The sequence below is a fragment of the Eubalaena glacialis genome, chromosome 8, assembly GCF_028564815.1.
Source record: "Eubalaena glacialis isolate mEubGla1 chromosome 8, mEubGla1.1.hap2.+ XY, whole genome shotgun sequence".
Lineage (NCBI taxonomy): Eukaryota > Metazoa > Chordata > Mammalia > Artiodactyla > Balaenidae > Eubalaena > Eubalaena glacialis.
This window is the reverse complement of record NC_083723.1, coordinates 104,645,809-104,670,214: the sequence shown is the minus strand read 5'-3', so window position 1 is coordinate 104,670,214 and position 24,406 is coordinate 104,645,809. Positions and strand designations below refer to the sequence as shown.

The 24,406-nt window shown below is 43.1% G+C and overlaps 1 protein-coding gene across 1 annotated transcript in view; it reads right to left on the bottom strand.

Annotated features, from left to right (window-relative positions):
- SND1 (staphylococcal nuclease and tudor domain containing 1) overlaps window positions 1-24,406 on the bottom strand; it is a 429,076-nt gene that overhangs the window by 173,767 nt on the left and 230,903 nt on the right. Inside the window, exon 13 of the mRNA XM_061198696.1 lies at window positions 10,095-10,205. Within this exon, the coding sequence (XP_061054679.1) occupies window positions 10,095-10,205 (111 nt within the window). The remainder of the gene's footprint in view (window positions 1-10,094; window positions 10,206-24,406) is intronic.

Below are 24,406 nucleotides of genomic sequence, written 5' to 3'. Positions count from 1 at the left end.
CTACTGAGCCTGTGCTCTAGAGCCCGCGAGCCACGACTGCTGAGCCCATGTGCCACAACTGCTGAAGCCCATGCGCCTAGAGCCCGTGCTCCCGAGAAGCCACTGCAATGAGAAGCCCGTGCACCTCAACGAAGAGTAGCCCCCGCTCACTGCAACCAGAGAAAAGCCCGCGTGCAGCAACGAAGATCCAACGCAGCCATAAATAAAATAAATAAATTTATAAAAAATAAATATATAAAGGCTTCTTGAGAGGACAAGGCTGCAGAAAGGTGAGATGAGAGGTAATGACAACTCAAAATTGCCTCAATGACACTGGTTTTGTAATTTTTTCATATCTTTTTATTTATTTTTATTTTTTTGGCTGTGCCACGTGGAATTCGGGAACTTAGCTCACCGACCAGGATCAAACCCACACCCCCTGCAGCGGAAGCGTGGAGTCTTAACCACTGGACCGTCAGGGAAGTCCCAAATTTTTTCATGTCTTGATCACAGAGACAATACAGGGCCAGAGAAAAAGTAGGAGAAAGAACGATGCGTAATTCAATTCCAAGACAAAAGCATCATTAACAAAATTTCTAAGTGTTTATATACACATACCTGCCCAGTTAAATTGTGGGAAAAGTTTGGCGATTGTTTTTTCCCCCAGAAACAATAACTAAATGAACACTTCCTTGTGTTATTAGTTTTATTACATCATTTTGAATAACTGCACATAAGTCCATAATATGGATGCACATTCCATAATTTAATCAATTGCCTACTGCTAGATATTTATGTGAATGTTAATAGTCCAGTATAATACTTCCAGTACTATAAATAATGCCAAAGGAATAACTCTTAAACTGTCAGGCACCTCCCTAATTATTCCTTAGAATAAATTCATAGAAGTGGAATGGCTGTGTCATAGGTCAGCAAAGCACTATTCCTGTTTTCCACCTCCCTTTCCCAAGGCAACCCAGACAGAACCCAGACAGAAAACGCCTTGCCTCGTGGACTCTATTTGTGGATAAACCCGTTGATTTAGGTGCTCCTTCCCAGGTACCCACTGGTACCTCCATGCTTATAATTATATTTGCAATTATTTACTTGCTCATCCAAAACCCCACTAGACCACACATTTTTGTTTTCTCCCCCAATGCACCTGATGTTTGTTATGTAAAATGAACAAATTAGAGAAAATTTTAATGCTTTTTCCTCAGTCAAAAGACGCAACAGGCTTACTGCTGGGAAAAATGGTTTTTCCGATGTGAGTACACTTACAGGGACCTGCTGGAAAAGATTCACTGCCATCCACTTGAGATCTGGCTCTCTGAACTTGATGCAGAAGCAAGAGGCATGGGAAGTAAGCCTTCTCAACTTCCAGGACCAGAGCTGGAGGAGGGGAGTCAGGGGCAGCTGAGGAGATAACATATGCATGAGGGAGTTTACAAGAAATTTAGATGCAGAGAGTCTTACAAATGAAAGGAAGCTACGAAGGAGACTTCCCCGTCGCAAGTAGCTATAAAATTCTGTGCATTGATGTATCGGTGATTAATTATTTGAACTACAGTCCTCTGGAGAGATTTCCAAGGATTAGAGCAAAAGTAGGATAGGGATATCTGTAATAGACACTCAGCTCTCCGACCCACTCAGCCCCCTGACACCGCAGATGGGGCAAATCAAGCAAGCACAGCAACCCTTAAGATGATTTCACATTAAATTAGCCAAGAGCTGGTAGAGGCTACTCAGAAGGAATTCAGTTCAAAAGCCACGAATGCAGGGTATGAGGAAGGAGAAAGAGGAGTCAAAGGGAATACAGAACTATTCAATGGGCTTGGTGAGGAACAAGTATGGCTGGCAGGGAAGGCATAACTAGGACGGAAATCCAAAGAGATCTAAAGCTTATCCATTCCATGCCTTAGTCTCTATTACCTTTTACACATGGTTACAATTCCAACTATTAAATTATTAATGTGCCGTAAAAAGGACACACATTTTGATTTTTTCTTAAAAAACAAAAACAGGGCTTCCCTGGTGGCGCAGTGGCTGAGAATCTGCCTGCTAATGCAGGGGACACGGGTTCGAGCCCTGGTCTGGGAGGATCCCACATGCCACGGAGCAACTAGGCCCGTGAGCCACAACTACTGAGTCTGCGCGTCTGGAGCCTGTGCTCCGCAACAAAAGAGGCCACGATAGTGAGAGGCCCGCACACCGTGATGAAGAGTGGCCCCCGCTTGCCGCAACTAGAGAAAGCCCTCGCACAGAAACGAAGACCCAACACAGCCAAAAATAAATAAATAAATAAATAAAATTTAAAACAAACAAACAAACAAAACCAACCCAGCATTGTTAGGCCCCCAAGTTATTCCTCAAAAAAAAAGAAAACAGTTTAAAAAACAAAACAAAAACAAAACAAAACAGTGGTAAAGAATTGTTTAGGGCAGTGGTTCTCAAATTTTCATGTGCATTAGAACTACCTGAAGGACGCATGAAAAGAGATTGCTGGGACTCAACCCCAGTTTCTGATTCGGTAGGTCTGGGGCAAGGGAGATGTGGGGAGACCTGAGAACTCACATTTCTAACAAGTTCCCAGGTGAAAATGACGCTGCTGGTCTGAGGACCATCCTATGGGAACCAGTGGTTTAGGGAGTCAAGTTATGAGACATTCAAAAATGTCAAGGGTCAAATGTTATCACTTTATTGTTATAACTTATTTGGGATTAAAATTATGTTCCCAGTATGATAATCTTCAAATGTATTTTGAAATATGTTGGAAATATTTTGAAACCTCAAATATTTAGGGCTTGTGTGAGAGGAACTAGAGCCTTTTAGCCAAGAGAACAGTGAGATGGTAGAGAACAGACAAGGTGCTGTGGACAAACGGTCACAGCTGGGTGGAGAGGGGGGGCCAAGTTAATTAGGAAGGTTAGTCTAGAACAACTTCCTCTGAAAGAATACAACCAGTGCAGATTAATAATTACAGGAAAGACTGGGCAAGAAGGACTTCTTACTGTGAGTTCATTATTTGACCATGACCTATAGAACTACCCACACCTTGTGTACAACATAGGAGCTAAAGCTAATGGGTTCTGACTTTACCCCAAACCCCTCACACTAGTCATCAAGACGAGTCTCACAGTTTGAGTTGTATCAGATGGAACTGGGAGTGGGGAGGAAAGACAGGATGAAGAGTGAACAGATCCTCTTAATATCCTGAAAGAGAAAACTATTTGGAAATGGAGATATTATACAGCTCTCCAGAAGTGGCCATTTGTGCTGCCTTAAATGCAGATTGATTACTGCTATTTGGATGTTGAGTGCATCATCTCTTCTGAAGAAAAGGAAAAGCTAAATTTCCCCACATTCAGCTGTATCGTCAAATCACTTCCCCACACCAGCTCTTTTAATGCATTTTCCTGTTATCACATCCACTTGCAAGAGCTGATGTACCCTACTCCCCAACAGTGAAACGCCCCCCAACACTGACACGTGCTGAATCTCATTAGCAATCTCTGGCCGTGCCACCAGGGCAAGGGCAAGCCCCAAATCTAGCGGGGAGTGCACTTCCAGGGTTAAGGAAGAAAAGAAGCCATTAGGATACTGAAGAGAAAGACCGGCCTCCTTTCTCACGCTGGCCTCCCATTTGTACCAGCATGATGTAACACAGACGGGTGAAGAGGGCAGCAGATAATTCACCCAACTCCAGCTTTCTATAATGCCTGGCCTACAAAAATCCAACCGCACTCTGGCGCTACAGGAATTCAACAGTGAAGGAAAGAGAAAAACTTCAAACCAAAGCTCTGTTTTTAACAGTATTCAGTAGGATCTAGTTTTATGCAAAGAGAATTTTCACTTGGTTCAGGTCATTAGATTGAAAGTGAGAAATCTTGGTTTATTAAAGCTGTACCATTAAACTATTGAGAAGAACAGAGGCTGGACGGAAGAGATGAATTTCAGGGAGATGCCCTCATGGGAAAATTTAATAGAAGTGAGAGATGGAATAAAAAAGATATAAGGCAGGCAGTGTTCATGACACAGAGGGAGAAAAAGAGGAGGGGCTAAGAAAACAGGTTAAGAAAAGAGAATAGGAAAAATAGCAACACCCAGAGGTCCTATTCAAGTTATTCAGAGTGTGTCCCTCTGAGACTGCATGCTTTGTAAGGCTTGAGTCTGTTATCTTTTTTCTTCACCACTTGGGACCCAGGGTACACTAAAGAGAACTGGAATGAAAAGGAACGAATGCAAAGCCATCACATGCAAGAGAAAACCAGCCTTGAACAACTGTTCCCATTAGAGGAATGATTTGTTTTCTTGGAGAACTGGTTAACTCTAACTGGTCTATACATTGTGATAGGATATATTAGTTTCAAATTTTTCAAAACACAGACTCAACCTCAACACCAGTTTTCTCACTGGATTGGTAGGAAGATGAAACCTGCTTCATACCAAGGTATTTCGCAAGTCAGAACTGTGTCAAGCCAGTAATGCTGACCTCTTCCAATTAAAGCAACAGAGAGCAAAAAAAAAAATGCTGGTAAGTCTTCACATTTCATTCATAAACAGCATTGTAAATGCCAGTTAAGTTGAAGGCACAGATAGGAAAGACCTTATAAAAAAGTTTTGTATTTTTTTATGCACAAGTCATCTTTTTCCTCCACCTATTAAAATTTTGTGGGAAAATTCCTCTATAAATCAGAAAAAAAAAGTGGAGCTGCTCTGGCTCAATCAGGAGTGGGAAATCAAGCATACTTCTCTCCCAGTGGTATTATAAAAATGCAAAATACATTTACAGTTCACTGCTACAAGAGCAGGGAAGTCAGTAAGCCCAATGCAGACCCAGTAACTGCAACACCAAGAGAGGTTTGTACTTGAAACAGTTTCCCTCTTAATAATGACTACAGGTATTGGCCTAGGGAAGAGTTACCAACAAGTTTATAGCCTTCTGATCAAAGTCTGTCATGGAAATGCCAACACAGATTTCCTAGAGGTACAAGCAGAGAGAATTCTACAATAGGGAGGGCGCTGTCAACCAAGTTGGGTAAAAGCAAAAGAAATTTGATAGGATTTTAATGAAGGGCTGGTGTTTACAGGGTTTGGAGGTTGGAGATGCAGGAGTCAGCAAGACAGGAGCACTAGTTGTTTTTGTTTTTAAAGAAAAGGGAAGTTGCAAGGTTCGCTCAATCAGAAATAGGAGTCCCTGCAGGGTCAGGGAGGACTCGGAGCCCAGGCAGAGCTGAGACAGGGCAGGCTCATGCTTGCCTCTCCAAGAGGGAGGACACCACCACAGTTTCCTTAATCTGCAGTGTGCCTAGCAAGAAAGAGAACACACAGGAAAAGATGAGAGCCTGCCCTTTTCTCGTCTCTCGAGATGACCCTAACCTCATTCTGTATGTCCAGAATGAATTTAAATCTGCTCAGACCCTAGGTCGTTCAATACAACTGCTTTCCCACTGTCAAGCTGGGGCATAAATTTCTTTTCTGAATATATACATCCTATCTTGAAATCACAAAATCTTAGAATTAAAGGGTACCTTAAAGGAATAAAGCCCAACTTCTGAACTAACAACTCCTGTATTTTCCTGCAATGAACCACAGACTAACGGTTTCTAGGAAACCTTCAAATATTACATTTTAATACAAAGTAGCTTTAGGTGAATGCAGATGATATCCTACAGGTCGGGATGTCCAAGGAAAACAGGGCACACAGCCAGGCTTTGATTCTGTGCATTACCAGCGTATCCTCAGTGTCCATAATGAGCTCAACAAAAGCCCACCAGGAAGACCTGTAGAATGCTAGGGGAATTCACATTCTGTACTGTTTAAAATCAAACAGGGTGTGTTATATCAAATACACAGAGTTTGAGAGATTGTGTAATACCTTAGAAAATAAGAAGGGTCCCCATGATGACTCAGTATCTTGGAAATACCTCAGAAGAATATGAGATTCTCTGTAGGAGTCAAAGCCCCGCCTTAAGCTTAGAACACTCATCAAGACAGACAAAGCAGCCGGCCCGCTGGCTGAGAAATACTGAAGTCAAACAAGAATGGGAAATGTTGGGAAGTCAATATGGGGGTGAAAAATTAGAACGGTGCAGAAAAGAAATGATGTGACACACTGCCAAAGGAGTCCACATGATGCCCCTAAAAGGGGGGGACCAAGTTCAGGAATGTCATCAGAAAGTGTGGGTCAGCTGTATCTAAGTTCTTTTTACTATCAATATGGAGGACACACCGGAGCTCTCAGAAGACTGGGACACAAGCAAGGGTTTTTCAGTGGAGCCCACAGAGAAGCAAGGCTCAAAAATACACACAAAAGTGCCAAACCTTTATTTTGCCAGGACACAAGGTAAGGAGGGAAGAGGCAGCTGATGATAGACAAGTGAACTAGAAAGGAAGGCCGCCTGTCGGGAATTAGGGGTTCATTTATCCTTTAAACGAGAAAGATGTGGCTTCCTCTAGATGCGCCATGTGTTTGAGGCATGTAGAGGGTTTCCCAAAAGCAGACAGGCATCCGAATGAAGGCACTGAGAAGGGTCAGGCACACAGAACAGAGCGGCTGAGGGGGTAGGATGAGCTCGTTTCTGGCGGGCAGGTGGATACGCCTGAAAGCATAGGCAGCTGCAAACTGGCATTTTTCTTCCTCTTCTGTCTCACCTGGTCTCCCAACGCACGCCTAACGCGTCATTCCCTGAGCTCCCATCAGATGATCTGAGAAAGGTTGGCAGATCATACCCCCTTGCAGAGGAAGCAGCGGCTGCAGAGCCCTGAGAAAGCTCATCAGCTCCCACGCAGGCAGCTGGCTGACCCGAAAAGACAGAGTTAGCAGGCTGCCCTTTCCCCAAAGCTTACAACGTTCTCTTAAAGGATTAATGGCCAAGCAGTGCTCTGGAAAGCAAAGTCAATGGCAGAGCACTGGGCACCACTGCCGAGATCACTAGTGATAACCAGAGAGAACAACAGGGATCCAGGGGACAGGGACAAAGAAGTCTCTTGGAATCACCATCCCTGTGGGCAGGCACTCAAGAGAATGCTGGCCTTGCCATGTTACCTTCACCCACTTATTACTGACCAAAAGAGTTCCAGGATGAGTGACTTGCCATGAACACAGCAGATATTATTAATTTGGCCTTTGCTAAAGCATTAGATACAGTACCTCAAGAAATTTTACTTGGGAAATTAATTCAAATTGGCTTGGTTCAGTACACAATCACTGGAGTTTAAAAAGTGGCTGAAGGATGATAAACAAAAGACAGTTAAGTGACAGTCCAAGCAGTGAAAGACTTGGGGTCAACAGCAAAGCCATTCTTGTTTAGGGGTTCTATTCAGGGCCAAGGAAAGGAGTAAACAACTCGCTAATGAGATCTGCAGAGGACACTCAGCTGGGAGGTGGAGGGACCGCATGGACAGGGGCATAATAATTACAAGGCCGAGTTCAACTGGAAAAGAATATAGCTCATCTATCTAGAGGAAAACAACCCTAAACTCAGATCATATTCACTAGACAGGCAGGATAAGGGGCAGAAGCAGCATGTAAAAACACAGGGAGGACTTCCCTGGTGGCGCAGTGGTTAAGAATCTGCCTGCCAATGCAGGGGACACACGGGTTCGATCCCTGATCCGGGAAGATCCCACATGCTGCGGAGCACCTAAGCCCGTGTGCCACAACTACTGAGCTTGCGCTCTAGAGTCCGCAAGCCACAACTACTGAGCCCACGTGCCACAACTACTGAAGCCCACACGCCTAGAGTCCGTGCTCCGCAGCAAGAGAAGCCCCTGCTTGCCGCAACTAGAGAAAGTCTGCGCGCAGCAACAAAGACCCAACGCCGCCATACATACATACATACATACATACATAATTTTTTAAAAAAAGCCCACAGGGAATGTCTCATAGTGGCCAGAGTGCTTCAAACCTAAGGCGACCTAAAATAAAGCAGTGTCAGAGAAGAGGTGCTCTTGCGGTGAGGTCGACTATCATTTTCCCAAAAAGGGGGGTGCATTCTGCACTGAAAATAGTCTTCAATGGCTATAAGGCCACCATTCCTATCTGGCAGGTGTTCTGGTCTTTCTCGCTGGGGTTGGCATGGGGCTTGCGGACAGCACCGCTCCCAAGGAGGACTCATTCGCAGGTCACGTGGGCCACTTCTCCTAAAGCTTTCTAAGATGTGTACTGCCTCATGGCAATGCCTCACTGGCCAGGGGAAGTGCTTAATTTCTCTCCGTTTACTCTACCTGCAGCAGTGCAATGACTCCAGAGCCAGTTTTTCCACCATCGGTCTGAAAGCAGTGGCTCGACACAATTATCTCCAGGCAGCTCACTGCTTTAACAGGCAAGCGTCTTGTTACATTCTATCAGCTCAAAATGAGTACCAGACTAAAAAGGCTGTTTTCTTTTTAAAACCTAAAAAATGTCACCTATCTCTGCATCCTCGTTAAACATTGTAGCACAACAGCATAATAAGAGAGCCTGTTGTGGCCTCACTTTCCAGAGCAGCTAGGCAAATTATTTTCATGCTTACCTGCCTGCCAGAGTTAAACATTCACCAGTGGCAGAGTGAACCCAGGGCAGAAAATGGGACTCTAGATCCCACTGTATTGCTAAGTGCTCCTGCTACACTGGGAATACATAACCGCTTCTCCAAGTTGCCACCAGATCAGACTGAGCATGCCCAGCACGAACCTCCCCACCCCCCACCCCCCAAATCCCACCTAAAGAACAGTCTAATCATTGTCCATTTCCTAGAATAGCAAGGTCATCAAACAGTAGTGAGAGATGTGAAGCCACATTTCCCACTATGGGTTCTTTCAGCCCAGTTGGCTTAGTGATAATATAGGCAGGGAGAGAAGAATAAGGAAGTGAGAAAGGGTTGAAGAGAAACACCAGTTCTGGACTATACATCGTATTATTTTACACCAGACATGAATGAGCCTCAAGCAACCAAAGATACTGAACTTTGTGCTGAAGACTTAGGTCCTAGGCAGGTCCTACTGGGAAAAGCCCACAGGAAAGAACCCAAAAAGCCAGAGCAACCTGACAGACTGCTTTCTTAGCTGACATTCTGTGTGACATTCTACAGATGCCCTATCCATCAGGATGTGACATGATGTTAGAGGTAAATGTCACGTATCAGGGCAATGTTCTGGGCCAAAGAGCAAGAGAAGTGATCTCAATGACGAAGTCTAAAGTATAGACAGCATGTGCTGAAACTCATTCCTCCTCTTACCGTGGAGCGTAAGCTGGCAATTACCAAACTTCTAGAACAAACTAAGTCCTAGGTCACAGAAAAACGTCTGCGTGAGGCAAGCGCCTGCAATCACTTTGAAACAATGGATGTATTTTGGTTGAGCCCAGCAGTCTGCTAAGCTCTCCGAGTCAGAACAGCAATCATCACCGAGTTCTGGCTCTGTTTCCCGGGAAGGCTGGAGGAATCGCTTCGTTCCCAGCACTGCCCAGTGACAGAAGGCCCCGTGAGAAAGAGCCTTGAGGAACTCCTGGTAAGAAATACTGCCGAGCAGCACGCATGTCCTTGGGGCAACCAGCCACGGGGATGAAGGACAAAAGGAAAATGTCACAGGGCTTCTCACAAATGCTCTCCTGCCAGCTGTCAGAAGTGTGAAACGCAAACTCATTTCCTAATAAATGTTTTCATTTCCTTTGTACATGACAAAAGGTCTAGAGGTGACAAATGGGAGGGGCCGGGGAGCAGAGGCCTCTGGAGGGAAGAACCCGAGGCAAACATCCTGCACAGTAAGCAGGGCTCCACTGTTTGTCCCAGGGAAGGAAAGGATGGTGGAGATAAAAATATTCCACGTAGAAGTTTCTCATCTGTCGTTCATTTTACGGCATCTACTAGGAAGATCATATCTAATACATGCCTAAATTTTGCAGATTAAAAAAAATAGAGGCCCAAGCGTGTTTAACCAAGGTTAGATTGTGAGTTTGAAGTGAGGTCCCTTTTCTTTTGATGGGGAAAAGCTGGAATAATAAAAGAATACAAGCTTTCTCAGCATGTTGTTTTCTGTCGCATTCTGCTCAGGGATGGGCAGGATAGTGGGAAAGAAAAAAGTGGGGCCCTGGGACCCAAGGCGTTCACTTTAATTTAAATTATGCATCTCACCTGGCCTCGGCGGCGAGCAGTTCATCATAGTGAGAGGACCGCTGATCGTCATCCTGCCGGTATCTGATCACCGTGGCCAGACCTTTGCTGACAAGGGCCTCGGCAATGTTTCTGCAACAGAAAAGATAGGTCAGTGAGCACTCGAGGTGCATGTGGGGCTCAGTCAACAGCAATAATAAGTTAGCACCTGGAGGTCTTAACGCATCCTGGCAGAGGGAGGGAGAAGCCAAGGATTTCAAGACCAATGAGTTGCTAAGCTAGAAATCCAAATAAAAAGGAGGAATAACCAAGTCCCCTGGCTCAGCATTTTTCTGGTTAGTACAGTCAGATGCTATATCAATCCATACATAAAACCTGGCAGAAAATATCTGTAAAAAGCCCACATTACGCAGGGCTATTTACAGAATGTTATAAACAAGCCACTACCCTCAAGAAAAGTCTGCTCTAAAATATCAGGCACGCAGATAAAAAAAACAAAGCACATAAAAGCATGACCTAAATTTCTCAAAATCTCCTTTCTAGCCTATACTGGAACTAGAAAATACCGTGTTCCAGTTTGGCAATGTTGGGAACACTGGTTTCACGCAACACTCAAAGTGCGTCTCTTCTCATCAGAACTCCCAACACTGGCTCTCCCCTCAACCCAAAGGGGGCTTGGAGGAGGTGAGGCTAGGAAGGAATTGGGGAGGGGGGGGAGGGGGAGGCATTGGGGTGGAATGAAAGATCTTTAAAACAATTGCATGGAAACAAAGTAAAAAGTATAAACCCTGTGATGACCAGCTTTGAAGCAATACTCCCAACAGTCCTTTTAGAACCACAGGATATTCAGATTAGAATCCTGCTTCAAAAAAATTTCTCCAACGTGCTGAATCTTTTCTTCACTAGAATAAGAAAGCGGGGCCACTGTGAGTGGCTTCCATCTACTCAGAAGAGTACACTGGAAATGGCGCTCAGACAACTAACGAAGCGTATTTGCATGGTTCCTCCCCAACCTGGAAAGGGACCTGTGATGGGCAGAAATGAAACTGCGAAAACAAATTTTCAAAAGTTACCTGTAGCCAAGTACTGCAAAACAAGAGGCATAATATCACTGGGGGAGAGCGGCGGTTATGTCCTTCTTTGTGTCTGTCGTAATTACACCAAAGGCCCCACTCAGACCATCTGGTGAGCTGCCCTTTAGGGAGGAGGGATGGTAAGCAATAGGCTACTGTACCATATGCTACGACTTAGTGTCGCTGGGGAATGCAGTTAACTCTAGTGGTTCTTATAGACTCTCAGACTGTGGGGATGCAGTGAGCCGGGCTAAGCAGTCTATAGGCACGTTTGAGCCACTTAAGTGTTCTCTTCATCAAAACCCAGGGATTTACTTTAAAAAAGGGGAGGTGGGATATGTGCGGGTAGATAAAGGAGGAAAAGATGCTGTGGCTGATTCTCTTCTCATTATGTGCCCCTCTGCTGCCTGCTTATCTACTGCCAGCACGATATTAATATCTCCAAACTGCCACGGAATTAGCACTTCTCAAAATCCACTCCCACAAAGAGGCTGCTTTGCTGGCCACCCTGTCTCCTGAGTCACCGCATAAGCGTGCTGGCAAACGTTGTCATTATCACAGAGCTGGGTTTGGCAGTGTGGAGAATGCCAGCAGCCCCAAATCAGCAGCTGTAGATGATGCTGTATGGGGAGAATTTAACTAAAGGTGTCACCAAAGGCCCGAAAGGGCAGGAGAGAGGCCCCGCCCACCAAGAGGCCAGAGAGAAGATGGGGACGAGACCACCTGTGACAGGTTGAGACGGCTTAGCGATTGGAAATGCCAGAAGAACAAAGACACGTTTGGTACTAGTGCATTTGGAATAACGGTGCATTGACATTTTACAGTCAATACGTGGGGTCTGGAGGAGAAAGTTGGAATGACAGGGCAGAAGAGGGAGAATTCACACAAATAAGCTTCTATATGATAAGCTAGAGAATACTAAGCAAAATAGCACAAATGTTTAATGATCCACCCTGGTTAATTCTGCTCCAATCAATTCACAGTATTGAACTGAGTTCCCGTGTGGCCAGCAGAGAACCAAGGGCACAACCCTTCCCTCTCCTGCAGGGTTTCGCCCTCCCGATCCTGCCGGCAAATGTCTACAAACCAGTTAGGGCCTCAGATTCTAAACTCCACAACCTGCCCACCACCTTCCCTCCCTTCTCTCCAAAGCTTCAGTGTGAGCCATATTCCCTTAGCTTCTTTTCCCTAAATACAGACTTCTCCTGGAAGAATGGTTGCGATGCTAGTACTCAGCAGCACGGAGAGTAAAAACACAGGAAACAATGACAGACATCATTATGGGGCCCCTCCTATGAGCCAGGCATGTGAGAATCACACCACATGTATTTTCTTCTTGGTGTGTGCTCCCCTGTGACATCACAGCATATTACAATTAATTCATCATCTATCTTCCAATTTGAAATTACGAGGTCTGAGAGGGCAAGGGCCGTGTCTTTCTTGCTCTGTACCCAAGTATGAGAAAAACATCTGATTGTTTTAGAAATACAGCACTGGAACATTATTTCTTATCCTAAGCATTTATTAGCCAAGCTTGCCCAGCATAGAATTAAGGACAAAAGCTTTCTACATGCCTTCCCAGCTTTTGTTATTCTCCTCTCCATTATCTAAGACTTGTATTTAAAGAGAATGAAAGGGGGCTTCCCCGGTGGTACAGTGGTTAAGAATCCTCCTGCCAATGCAGGGGACACGGGTTCAAGCCCTGGTCCGGGAAGATCCCACATGCCGTGGAGCAACTAAGCCCGTGTGCCACAACTACTGAGCCTACACTCTAGAGCCCGCAAGCCACAACTACTGAGCCCACGTGCCACAACTACTGAAGCCCGCGCGCCTAGAGTCCGTGCTCCGCAGCAAGAGAAGCCCCCGCTCGCTGCAACTAGAGAAAGCCCGCGTGCAGCAACAAAGACCCAATGCAGCCAAAAATAAAATAAATAAAATAGATAAATTAAAAAAAAAAGAGAGAGAGAGAGAATGAAAGGGAGGACAACTAAAATGGAATTAGCCTAGATCCATGTACTTGACTCTCTCATTCATTTCTTTTGGCCACTAATGAAAGGTCAGGAGACCTCCCCTGGCCAAAGATGGCTCAGAACTCAACACCAGTGTATTGATTAGTTGCCCAGTAAGAAAAGAGAACATTAAATTATGTGCCATGACATTATGCTGCTTTAGACAAATTTATAAGTTCTGCTTTCTTGAGTGTATCAGTAATTCTACTCTAATTATACATGTCTGGCTTGAATGGATAATTCACAATCAGCATACAAAAAGGGACCGACCTAACAGCCTTGGAGTGGAGGTCTAACAGGAAATCATCTCTCTCTGTATCAGCTAGAAACACAAAGAGAATTAGTGCTGGGATTCAAATGCTTCTTCAAACTCAAGGAGAATTTTAGGTTATATGAGAAGTGAACCGTTTCCACTAGTCAAGATCAGATGTTCCTGATAAAAACACAAGCAACGTGGGTCTTTGCAAGCTTTCTCAAAAGATCTCCATGTAGTTGACATCCTCCCCGCCCACTCATTTCCATAGCAAGCAGGTTGCAAAAAGCTCATACTTTCTCATAAGATACCTTTGAAACCATGGGGTACTATATTCTGCCAACCTGGAGAAAAGGTGTTCTGTGCCCATATATGAGAACAGGATTAAAGTAGATTTCAGTCACAGTAGGCTATAATTATCTGATCATACCTTGCCTGCCTTCCCCATCCGTACGCCCCAAACCCAAGATTGGAAGTAATAATCAATATATGGATAGATCAGATAACTGACTAAAATTACCCAGATTACTTAAAAGTGTGGGAGGGGAGGGGAGGGGGTAGTTTTAAAACAATCTTACAGAAAAATTGCACATACAGTAACAAAGAACATGCCAACCTTTGATTTGTTTGAGAGTAAATGACCTGTTATACCACCATCCCCAAAACCTTTAGTGTGCATTTCCTACAAACCAGGACATTTTCCGACATAATCAGAAAATAATGACTTGAGCCAGGATATCAGTATGGACACATTACTGCCATCTAACCCACAACCCTACTCAAATGTTGCCAACTGTTCCAATAGAGAACTTAGGGGAAACCAGATCTAGCTCAGAATCAGGTGTTGCATTTTGTTGTCCTGTCTCCTCCGCCTGGAACGGTCTACCATGATTAGTCTACCACAACCTTGAAACTTTTCAAGAGTATAGGCCAGTAATTTTGGCCTGTCTGATGTCTCTATGATCAGAGGCAAGTTATGAATCTTCGGCAGGAATGTCACAGAAGTGATGCTGTGTTGTTCCCATGGCCTCCTTTGAAATGATGTGTAATTTACAGATAACATTCATTTTGATCACTTGATTCGGGTAGTGTCTACCAGGCTTCTCTACTGTAAAGTTACTTTCTTCCTCTTTATAATAGATACTGAAAAGAGACACTTTGAACTACGTAATTTTCATCAAACTCCCAAGTTATTCATTTATTGATTTGTATAGGTATACTGCCATGAAATATTTTATTTAAAGGGTGATATAATCCACTACCATCATTTTTTATTCTGATGCTGAAATTTTTCCCAATTTGGCCAGTGGGAGCCAAGTCAAGCTGGCTCCTGTGTCCTGTCATTCTCTGAGCACTTCCTTGCTTTCGGGCACAATGCGTTCCAGGCTCATCTTCCACTGTTTTCTGCAGCTCTGAAATTAGCCATTTATCCAAGTAGTCCACATTTACATTTTTATCTCCATACATTTATTTCTATATCTATAACTATTGAAAACCATGTGTGGCAGTCATGAAAATGTGCCTCTCGGATCTCTGACTGCAGGAAGCATAATTGACTGACAGCCCCAGCTGCTATGCTCTGAAACCCATCACTCTTTCTGCCAAGGCTATGTTTCCCACCAGCTGCTTCTAGCCAATGACTAGGTGCAGTGGAAATACTAAGGCAGGCCTATTGCTGAGAGACCTGGGACTCCTCTGACAGGCAGCTTTGGTTTTGAGGACTCCTTATCACCTTTGTTGAAGCTCTTACAACTGCCCACAGCCCCAGCTTAGGTTTTTCCAATTCAACCTTCCATCCCTCCCTTTTCCACAGAGGTTAGCCTTTCACAGCCTCCTCCAGCTCCCTTCCCATTTTCCCTCAATTTTCTCCAATTAACCTCTTGTCCGTTTAATCCTGTCTTGGCATCAGCTTTTTGGAGAACCTGAACCAACACACCATGAGTTCACAAAGGTACTAAAACCCCATTCCAACACTACAGGGCTCGTGTAGTTTTCTTCCTTTCCATATTTATACATCCCTTCTGACAGTGGAAAGCCTGCCTTCCATTATCCTTAATTCTTTTCCTTACATGAATAATCTTCTCTACATACACACATACAGTGTCTCACACATTCTTTGACTTCCACAGTTTGGTCCTAACAGTAGAGCTAATTTAAAGGGTATACGCTACTTGTCAAGAGAACCTGGGGTAAATGGATAAGAATATTTCAAGAGTGGGCATAAGGCATAACACCGGAACACACACAGGCGTACACACACACACACACTTCATTCTCCATCTGAGTAAGGATAACAGATAACTCTCAATGGCTCTGGCTCATAGATCTCTAGCTATTTGAACTAAACATTTTCCACTTTAACACCATCAACATTTTATCAGTCACTGAAGTAGATGTCCATGGAGATTACAAAGCAGAGTATTTCCTTAAGGCAAACAAACACGTGGACACATATTCAGAATAAAGTAAGCCCAAAAAGAAATGCCTTTACACTATATTTGAGTCAAGGCTAAAGGAAATGGTTGGAAGATAGTTAACAGCTCAATTCATTTATAACGGTCACATCATCTCTAGCAGAGGTACCTATCTCACGTGTGCGCATACATGCACACACACATACACGCATTCCCCAAGACTTCTCTACAATAACTTCAAGGCCCCGTGGGTCAAATTTCATAAGCTGAGCATAAAATGCACCCCATGGCTATTCACTGTGCGAACATGATCCAACAAGACATCAGGCATGTAGCCAGGGCCTCTGTCACCCATGACCCTCAAAGACTCCAGTATCTTATGCTGGGAAACTGCCTCTGCTTTGTTTCCACATTGGCTGGACCTTCAAGACAAGGACAGGCTTCCTCAAAAGTGCTGAGATGGAGAGCTCTGGCTGACAGTGTTCCCATATTAATTCCTAACGTATCAGATGGCTCATCTCATGCCTCGGCTATATAGGAATGTGCTTCTGTGGGGCTGAACCACAGGGAACCTATGGGGGGGCTGATGTCTTTCTTTGCAAATAAGTCAGAGACAAGGAAGGAGGGAGAGACCACCACAAGATTCGGTAATGAGGCAGAAAGCGAGGAGGACTGGACAGCTATCTTCTTCAGAATATTAGGGCCACCTTTACTCATATACACAGAAAACATGGGCTCTCAGTCTAAGAGGGCAAAGAAGTGGGGAAAATGATTAATGGCTACCAGGCCCCAAGGCCAGGTTCCCCTCTGATCTTCTCTACAAGTTCACACACAGACCTCTAATACCCACACCAGGCAAGAACCTGGCAATTTCAAGCTTGAGATAGACTTGGCTTTTATAGGCTGACAAAATAAGACTGTAAAGGGTGAGAGTAGAGTTCTAGATGAGAGGGATCTACGACAATGGGCAGTGAACAAGTATCTTTACTGACTACTGTTTTTTCCCCAGGCCTCAAACTAGGAAAAAGCCCAACAGAGCAACAGGGAGCTGCCACAAGCTAGTATGACAGCGTCTCCAAGGGTCGCACTTTGCCTCTCCCACCCAGTGTCTTTTATCCTCCAATCTTAGATTGAATTCCCAAGAATCTGGAACAATGAGTTTCCCATTTTTTTTTTTTCCTTAAAATACATCCAGGAGGCACTTCCCACATAACCAAGCAGCATATGTAGACAGGAGATTCTGTTTTAGAAGCATCAATAATTAGAAACATCTGAGGTGGCACGACATGCTTTACAGATTTCCCAAATCTCTCTCCCACCCTCTTCCCTATTTTTTCACTCACCCCTTGAACTAATTTTAATTCTAAAAATAACTAAAATAGATTTTTTTGGATCTTTTTACTCTTAATGGCTCCATATTCTGTTTAACAAGTCCTGTCACCAGGATAGTCACCAGAGGATCCGAACGGTGGCTAGAGACGTTCCTAGAACTCATAACACAGATCAAGAACAACGAAGAAGATTCAAAAGCCTCCATGTCCCTACCCAGGCTTTAGAAACTACAGTGAAATGAGGGAGAAAAAGCAGTGATTAAAAGTCTTAGGGCAGGACATATTCACTCCAGACACAGAGCCAAAGGTGACTGCTTTTGTCAACCCACCAACCCAGCGGTGGTTATATGGAACATGAAACACGGCATGACCCACAAAGAAGCATGACCCCAGAAAGCCGGACTCAAGAACAGGCAAGTATGGAATGGACTGATCTGAACAGCCTTAGAAGCTAATCAAGCAAAAAGGCACCCTTTCAAACAAAATACTCTCCAATAAGTAGCTCATATTTAATGAGCATTCAGAATATATACAGGTTCTAAACACAACTGTTCTACCAATGAGAGCATTTTCTAGAGACTGGATTTGAGATTATGGAAATCAAGAACTCTTCAGAACAAGGACTCTGTACTTTCATAAATCCTACTCATTCTCCCTCATGGGGAGGGGGATGGAAAGAAACCAATGCAGACTGATATGGACTAAGTCCAGCTGGAAGAATCCAAAAGGATACATGGTTAAAATGAAACCAAAGGAGACCCATAAACAAGACTTGCAGAAATGAAGAAAGGAAAGAAAGGAGGAACGAGGGAGGGGAGAGGGGAGAGAAAGGGGAAAGAAAAAAAAATCATTCCACAAAAAAATTACTGCTTTGTAGTAAGAGAAATCCTTGAATCCCCAACACAAACATCCATCCAAGCTTCGGTATTAATAGTAGGCTTACCCCTGAGCACAGACAAAGCCTCACCAGCTGCAGAGGCCACAGCCCACCGAGCACCAAGAGCACTCTTCAGTTTGGGAAGAAAAGAAATAAAAGCAAAGATATCTAGGGAGCAGGGTGTAAAAAAGTGGGTGATGAAGAGATGTGACTTCTCACTCGACCTGTCAAGAACAGCTATTTCTCTGCTCCAAGATGTGTCTGAGCCCAGTCACCCCCATTACCCTATTCTCACTCAAGCCCTACACGAGAACACCCCTACCCTGATCTCCTGAAAAAACTGACAGAAAATAAGATAGAAATATACTTGGAAGCAGTAGAATTGAACACCTAATTCATTCCCTAATTCTGGCTGGGGAAGAGAATAGTTGAAAATATGGGTCAAAACAATTTTAAAAAGGAAGGGGAAGAAGCATAACACCAAATAGTTATGCATACTAAATACTAAATTTTATTCTGCCCCCAGGATTTCTGCAGTACTGTAATCTTATTGCCAGCTCTTATATGACAACTCCATTTATTCGGCAATATCCTGGTTATGGCTTTATAAGACAAGGAAAACGTGGTATTATACTCTATTATGCCAGCTCCTCTCTGAGTATCGCCGTACTTCCAAGTCAGCAAAATATCAGAGGAGGTTAGGCCAATGATGAACCTTGGTTGAGGTATGAGGGGCATATTAAATGTAAGCAGCAATAAAACAATGCCACTTCAAATATTTACCCCAATCTCCAACTCTCAAAATAAGACAAGAAAAAAAATGTCTGTTTCATAGACAGAAACTTCATGGACTAACTTGAATCTCCCTCTACTACAGGACAGAACATGGGGTATACACCCAAAGTGACACTCCCTCTATTGGACAACCAACCATCTTTGTTTCCCAGGAGACAACTAGATCCCTCAAAAACAATTAAGATAATTAAATACTGTATTTAGCTTGAAGTAGGCTGTCTAACAAATATGCACTGCCAATCCAAACTGGTCCACTCATTGCTAAATATGCCATGCATTTACATTTCAAACTATTTGCAGGACATGTGAATTTGCATGACTCATCACCAAGTAAAACTCAGCATTTCAAAAATAAAGCTCACTTCCCCAGATTAAGCTTTTCTGAAATCCACCAAATCAGCTCATTCTCCTAACATCTCTAATTGTGGGACCATCATATTCCCAGTCACCTAGGCCTGACATCTCTACTCATTCCCAGATAAAATTAGTTGTCCAAACTTTGAATTCAAGTCACCAATGCTTCTCCCACGACTGTTTTATAATCTGTTCTTTCTCTCTAACTCAGCTGCGGCCCCCACTACTTCTCACCTGGACTGCAGCCTCCCCCTACCTGGCCTCCTAGCAAAGCTGACCAATCCTGAGCACTGTCAGTTGAATCCTCTTAATCTTCATTCTCCAGTCTACCACAATCACAGAAACCTTGTTTGAAATTTTCCGATAAAGATTCCAGATTTAATGAACATCTACTGGGTGTCTACTATAGGACAGGCTTTTTAACACACATTAACCCAATCCTCCTATAGTAATACAGAGTTAGTATGCATATATTTCTTAAAAAAAAAAAAAAAGTAACCAGTTCCAGGCTTGCTACAAGTAATCCTGTTAGTAAGTGGCAGAGTCACAATTAGAAGCCAGATTTTTAAAAATTTCAAATCCAAGGTTAAAAAAACCTTAATTTAGAATCAATTTGTTATATCACATAATGCTGACACTGTTAGGGAACCGCTGACCAAAACTGCCTGCCTTGGCCAGGCCCAATGATAACCACTTGCCTGAGTTGTCTCATAATAGGAGATCCTGATGAAGGATGCAGTGCTGTCATTGAAAACTAACCAGGAGGGGTGGAAAGGAGGAGGGAGGAGAGCATATTTCCTGCTAACCTCCCAGAAACCCTCATGCTGGAATCCATCTTGGCTGAAAGATGTGCACGCCACCAGGGAGGACACTGAGTCAGACCAAATATGGGCAAAGCAAGACGACTGGCCAGAGACAACCCCGAAACTAACCCCATTACCATAAACCCTGAGACTGCAAGCCACGTGGCAGAGCAGTCCTCGCGGGTTCCCTTACCCTGCAGCTCTGTGCCCAGGCGCCCCTTCCCAACGTCTTTTGCTTTGTTGGCAAAAATAAATAAATAAAATTTCAAATCCAGTTCTCTTTTGACTACAATGCCATAAACTACAGGTAACAGACTATTAAAGAGGCATTCTACTAGGGAGCTCTCATATACTTCTCTAACCTTATTCTATTAAATGCCTTTCAACCTCCTGCTTTAGTCTAACCAGTCAAGCATGGCAGTCCCCCATCTCAATTCCTCTGGCTGGGCCATTTGTTTGGCACTTATCTTTTACTGCTGCAGATTATTATCTTCCTTTGTGTGCATATCTTGTCTTCCTAACCAGATCATATTCCCTATTGGTCCAAAAAGAGCCACACACTTAGTAGGCACTCAATAAATATTTATTGGCTAGCTGATTGATTGCACTCTCAGAGTTCCCAGGGGGTCCTGTGGGCGGTTCGATGCAAACAAAGTAATAACTGACTGAGTCATAGAATTTGAGCAAAAAGAGTCTGGAGAGATACACTAATCCAAAAACCTCCATACATAGATGAAGACAGACCCAGAGAGAAACCCTAAAAATTGTTAGATGAGTTGTCTAAAGTAACACAGACAGACACCATCACAATGGGCATCTGACAGCCTTCTGATTCTCAGCCTATTTCCCTTTATTATGCTGCTGTCCTTTTAAAATTCTATAAAATAGGAATAAATATATTGTGCACATGAATTATCCAAGACACTCTTAATACATTAAAAATTTATCAACACATTAAAAATAAACCATCCACATCATATAAGAAATTTGATCACTCTAATACTAATAATCCTATCTAAAATATACATTTAAACATTTAATTATAATAATTTGCTTGCCTTCTGCGGATTCAGAGGACTTCTTTTCCTTTTCTATGTTCCAACACAAGGTATAAATGCTGATTGTAGGCATAAGCATGTTTTCTTCATCCCTTTTCTCTGCTCCTCTTTCCTTTGAGAAACTAACATTTTACGGAACAGCAGTGTGAAGTGAAAACCTCCTTCAACTTCTCTCCCTCAGTAATGGTGGAGTAATGAACTGACAGTTTGTAGAGTCCCCTACCATCACCCTGACTCCTGAATCAAGTCACTGACCTATGAGAGCTCCTGCTACGCAAGCTGACCGTAGTCACTCTGTACTTCTGTGCATAATATGGTCTTTACATATGTGTTTGAAAGCCAAATAGTCACATGTTAAAACACTGGATGTAAGAGGCAATTACCTTCTCCCTTTCCGAGTGAACAATGGTTTAGGAATATCTATGAACATATTAAAGTGTGGAATATGTGAAAGGTAAATTTCTAAAAGTCAAGAAAATATGTATCTATGTTTTTACAAAGATACTACTATATTCACGTACAGGGATTAGAGGTGATTATAAACAACTTTCTAAAAAAAGACATTCACAGTGTGGCAGAGTTAATTCTAAAAAGAAGGGCCTAATTATCACATCTAATATCAACACTTTAATAGGGAAAAAATCCTCATCTAAGTTATAAAGAATGAGTGAAGAGACTGAATAACACAATAATAACAGATGAATATGGTAGAACAGAAATGTTAAGAATAAATGTTTATCCAGTTCTCCTTCATCCAACAAAAGAGAGAAGTTACACACAGCATTTATATTTATTCTTCAATAGTGAAAGCCACTTAATGTTTCCCACACTTCCTCTCTCCATAGAGAGCAATTATGAGCTCGTTTCATAAAGAACTCACGGCACAGAGCCGTGATTCAGGGCAGAGGATCTGGGTTCTTACTCCAGTGCTCTGGCCGTTTAAACTCTTGCAAAGGAGCTAAGCCTGCACCAGTTTCCGTATCTATAAAATGAGAGCGTAGATCTAAACGCTCTACAAAATACGTTCCAGCTCAGATACATTCTAATGTAATTTTTAAAGGGAGCTAGGATTTACTGATCAATAGTCTTACATATCTTTATATAGCACTAGCTTATAATATTCAAGGCCAACTAGATTACATATCATTTCAATAAGTATTAAACAGATCTTAGGGTTTATACACATTTCTGGTTGTGGTTGGTGGAGCACTGTGGCCACGGGTACAATTTCTTCCAGTCCTTCCACTAGGGGCTGTAAGTGCCCTCTCCTCTCTGCACACACTATGGTGGTAAATGCTGGGAGGCCAGGCTGCTGGGCAAACTTGAGGATTCTTCAACTCTTTAATGCCCACCATGTCTTTAAGATTTAATGTATTACCCAAATGCTATGGAATATAAAAAAGAGGAGGGAATGATCAACAAATAAGAAATATACAGTATATTTTCTACCAGTGAAACTAAAGTCCAGCGGGTTCTTTACTGTCCAGTACCTTCTATTTTGGCTAAAAACTTTTATCAACAGCAAGAAACCGACAGACCTCATTAGTAGAAATGTGTTCAAAGAAATGATTCAAGAATAGAATTGACACTTAAGAGCAATTTATCATGTTTCTTGTATCTCTGAGGCTCACTAGGTTATGGAGAGCTGGAATCCTACTTCTGCCTCTTATCACTGAAAATAGGGAAAAATCAAAGAGTCGTCTTCACATTTACATGGTTCGCCAAGTACTACTTTGGCCTATCAAGTTTATACCTGAGAAATGTAAGTAACAGCAATATGTCAATAAAACAATTATGAGATGTTGAGTAGTCCTTCTGAGCTTAACAACATACAAAAGACTATAGATTATTGAAGAGTAAGTATTAACAAGAAAAGTGGACCTCATTATGACAGGAAAAAAAAAATCACAAAGACTTCATTCGTTATGATCATGGAATTTAGAGCTGAAAAGATCTTAGTGTTTTACTCCAATTTCCTCATCTTACAGGTGGCTAATCTGAGACCCAGAGACATAAAATATCATTTAGTGACTGAACTGAACTAGAACTCAGGTCTCAAGTCATAAAACAGGCTCCCTTCCACCAAGTCAGCCCACCTCCAGTTTCCATACACAGACTGGAAAAGCTATTGATACATGCAGCAACTCAGAGGGACCTCAAAATTACAGATGGAAAACAGCCTAGTGTTTGTCACTGATGGTGGGAGGGGAAAGGCTTAGGAGGGGTAGCACAAAACAGATCTTTGCGATGACTGAATAGTTGTCAGTCTTGATTGTGGTGGTGGTTATATGAATCTACACACATGATAAAATGGCACAGACCTATACACACACACTGTTCCAATGCCAAATTTCCTGGCTTTGATATTGTTCTATAATTGTGTAAGACATAACCATCGGCGCGCGGGGGCAGGTAAAGGGTACATGTGATGGACCCTTGTTTGAATCTATAATCACTTCAAAACCAAGTTTTAAAAAGTTAAAAAAAATGTCAATAAGAGAGGAAGGCACCAAAGATTCTAAACTCCATTCTCAACTAGAATAATAATTCTCAGCCAGAATAATCCTTTTAAGATTAAAGTCCACAGATCTCACCATCACTCCTCTGCTCAAAACTCTTCAGTGTCTCCTGTCTCATTCAAAGTCAAAGCCAAATACTTGCAATGGCCCACAAGAACCTATATGGTCTGCTTCCATGCCCCTACCCCGCCCTCCCACCTTCCTGGATTATCTACTGGGAATTAAAAGGCAAGATATCTGTGACCTAGTATTCGAGGTGCTGTGAACCTTGTAATTAAGCAAGCACAGGGACCTGAGGAAGGACATACACAGATGCTGAACTGGGGTCTCGGTCTGGCTGGGTCCCAAAGGTAAAGTTTCACTACGAAGTCAAGAGCTAAAGGGTGAGTGGAAGCTGGCTAGGAAAATCTATGTTCCAGGCACACAGAGCAAACTTACTTCAAGAATGGTGTGTTTTGGGCTTCCCTGGTGGCGCAGTGGTTGGGAATCTGCCTTGGGGACACGGGTTCGAGTCCTGGTCTGGGAGGATCCCACATGCCGCGGAGCAGCTAGGCCCGTGAGCCACAACTACTGAGCCTGCGCGTCTGGAGCCTGTGCTCCGCAACAAGAGAGGCCGCGACAGTGAGAAGCCTGCGCACCGCGATTAAGAGTGGCCCCCACTCGCCGCAACTAGAGAAGGCCCTCGCACAAAGACCCAACACAGCCAAAAATAAATAAATAAATAAATAAAGTAGGTGACTTAAAAAAAAAAAAGGTGTGTTTTTGTTTTCATTTATTTATTTTTATTATTATTATTTTTTAACAGAAGTGGATGAGAGCCAGGGAATATTAAATATAAACATGGAGA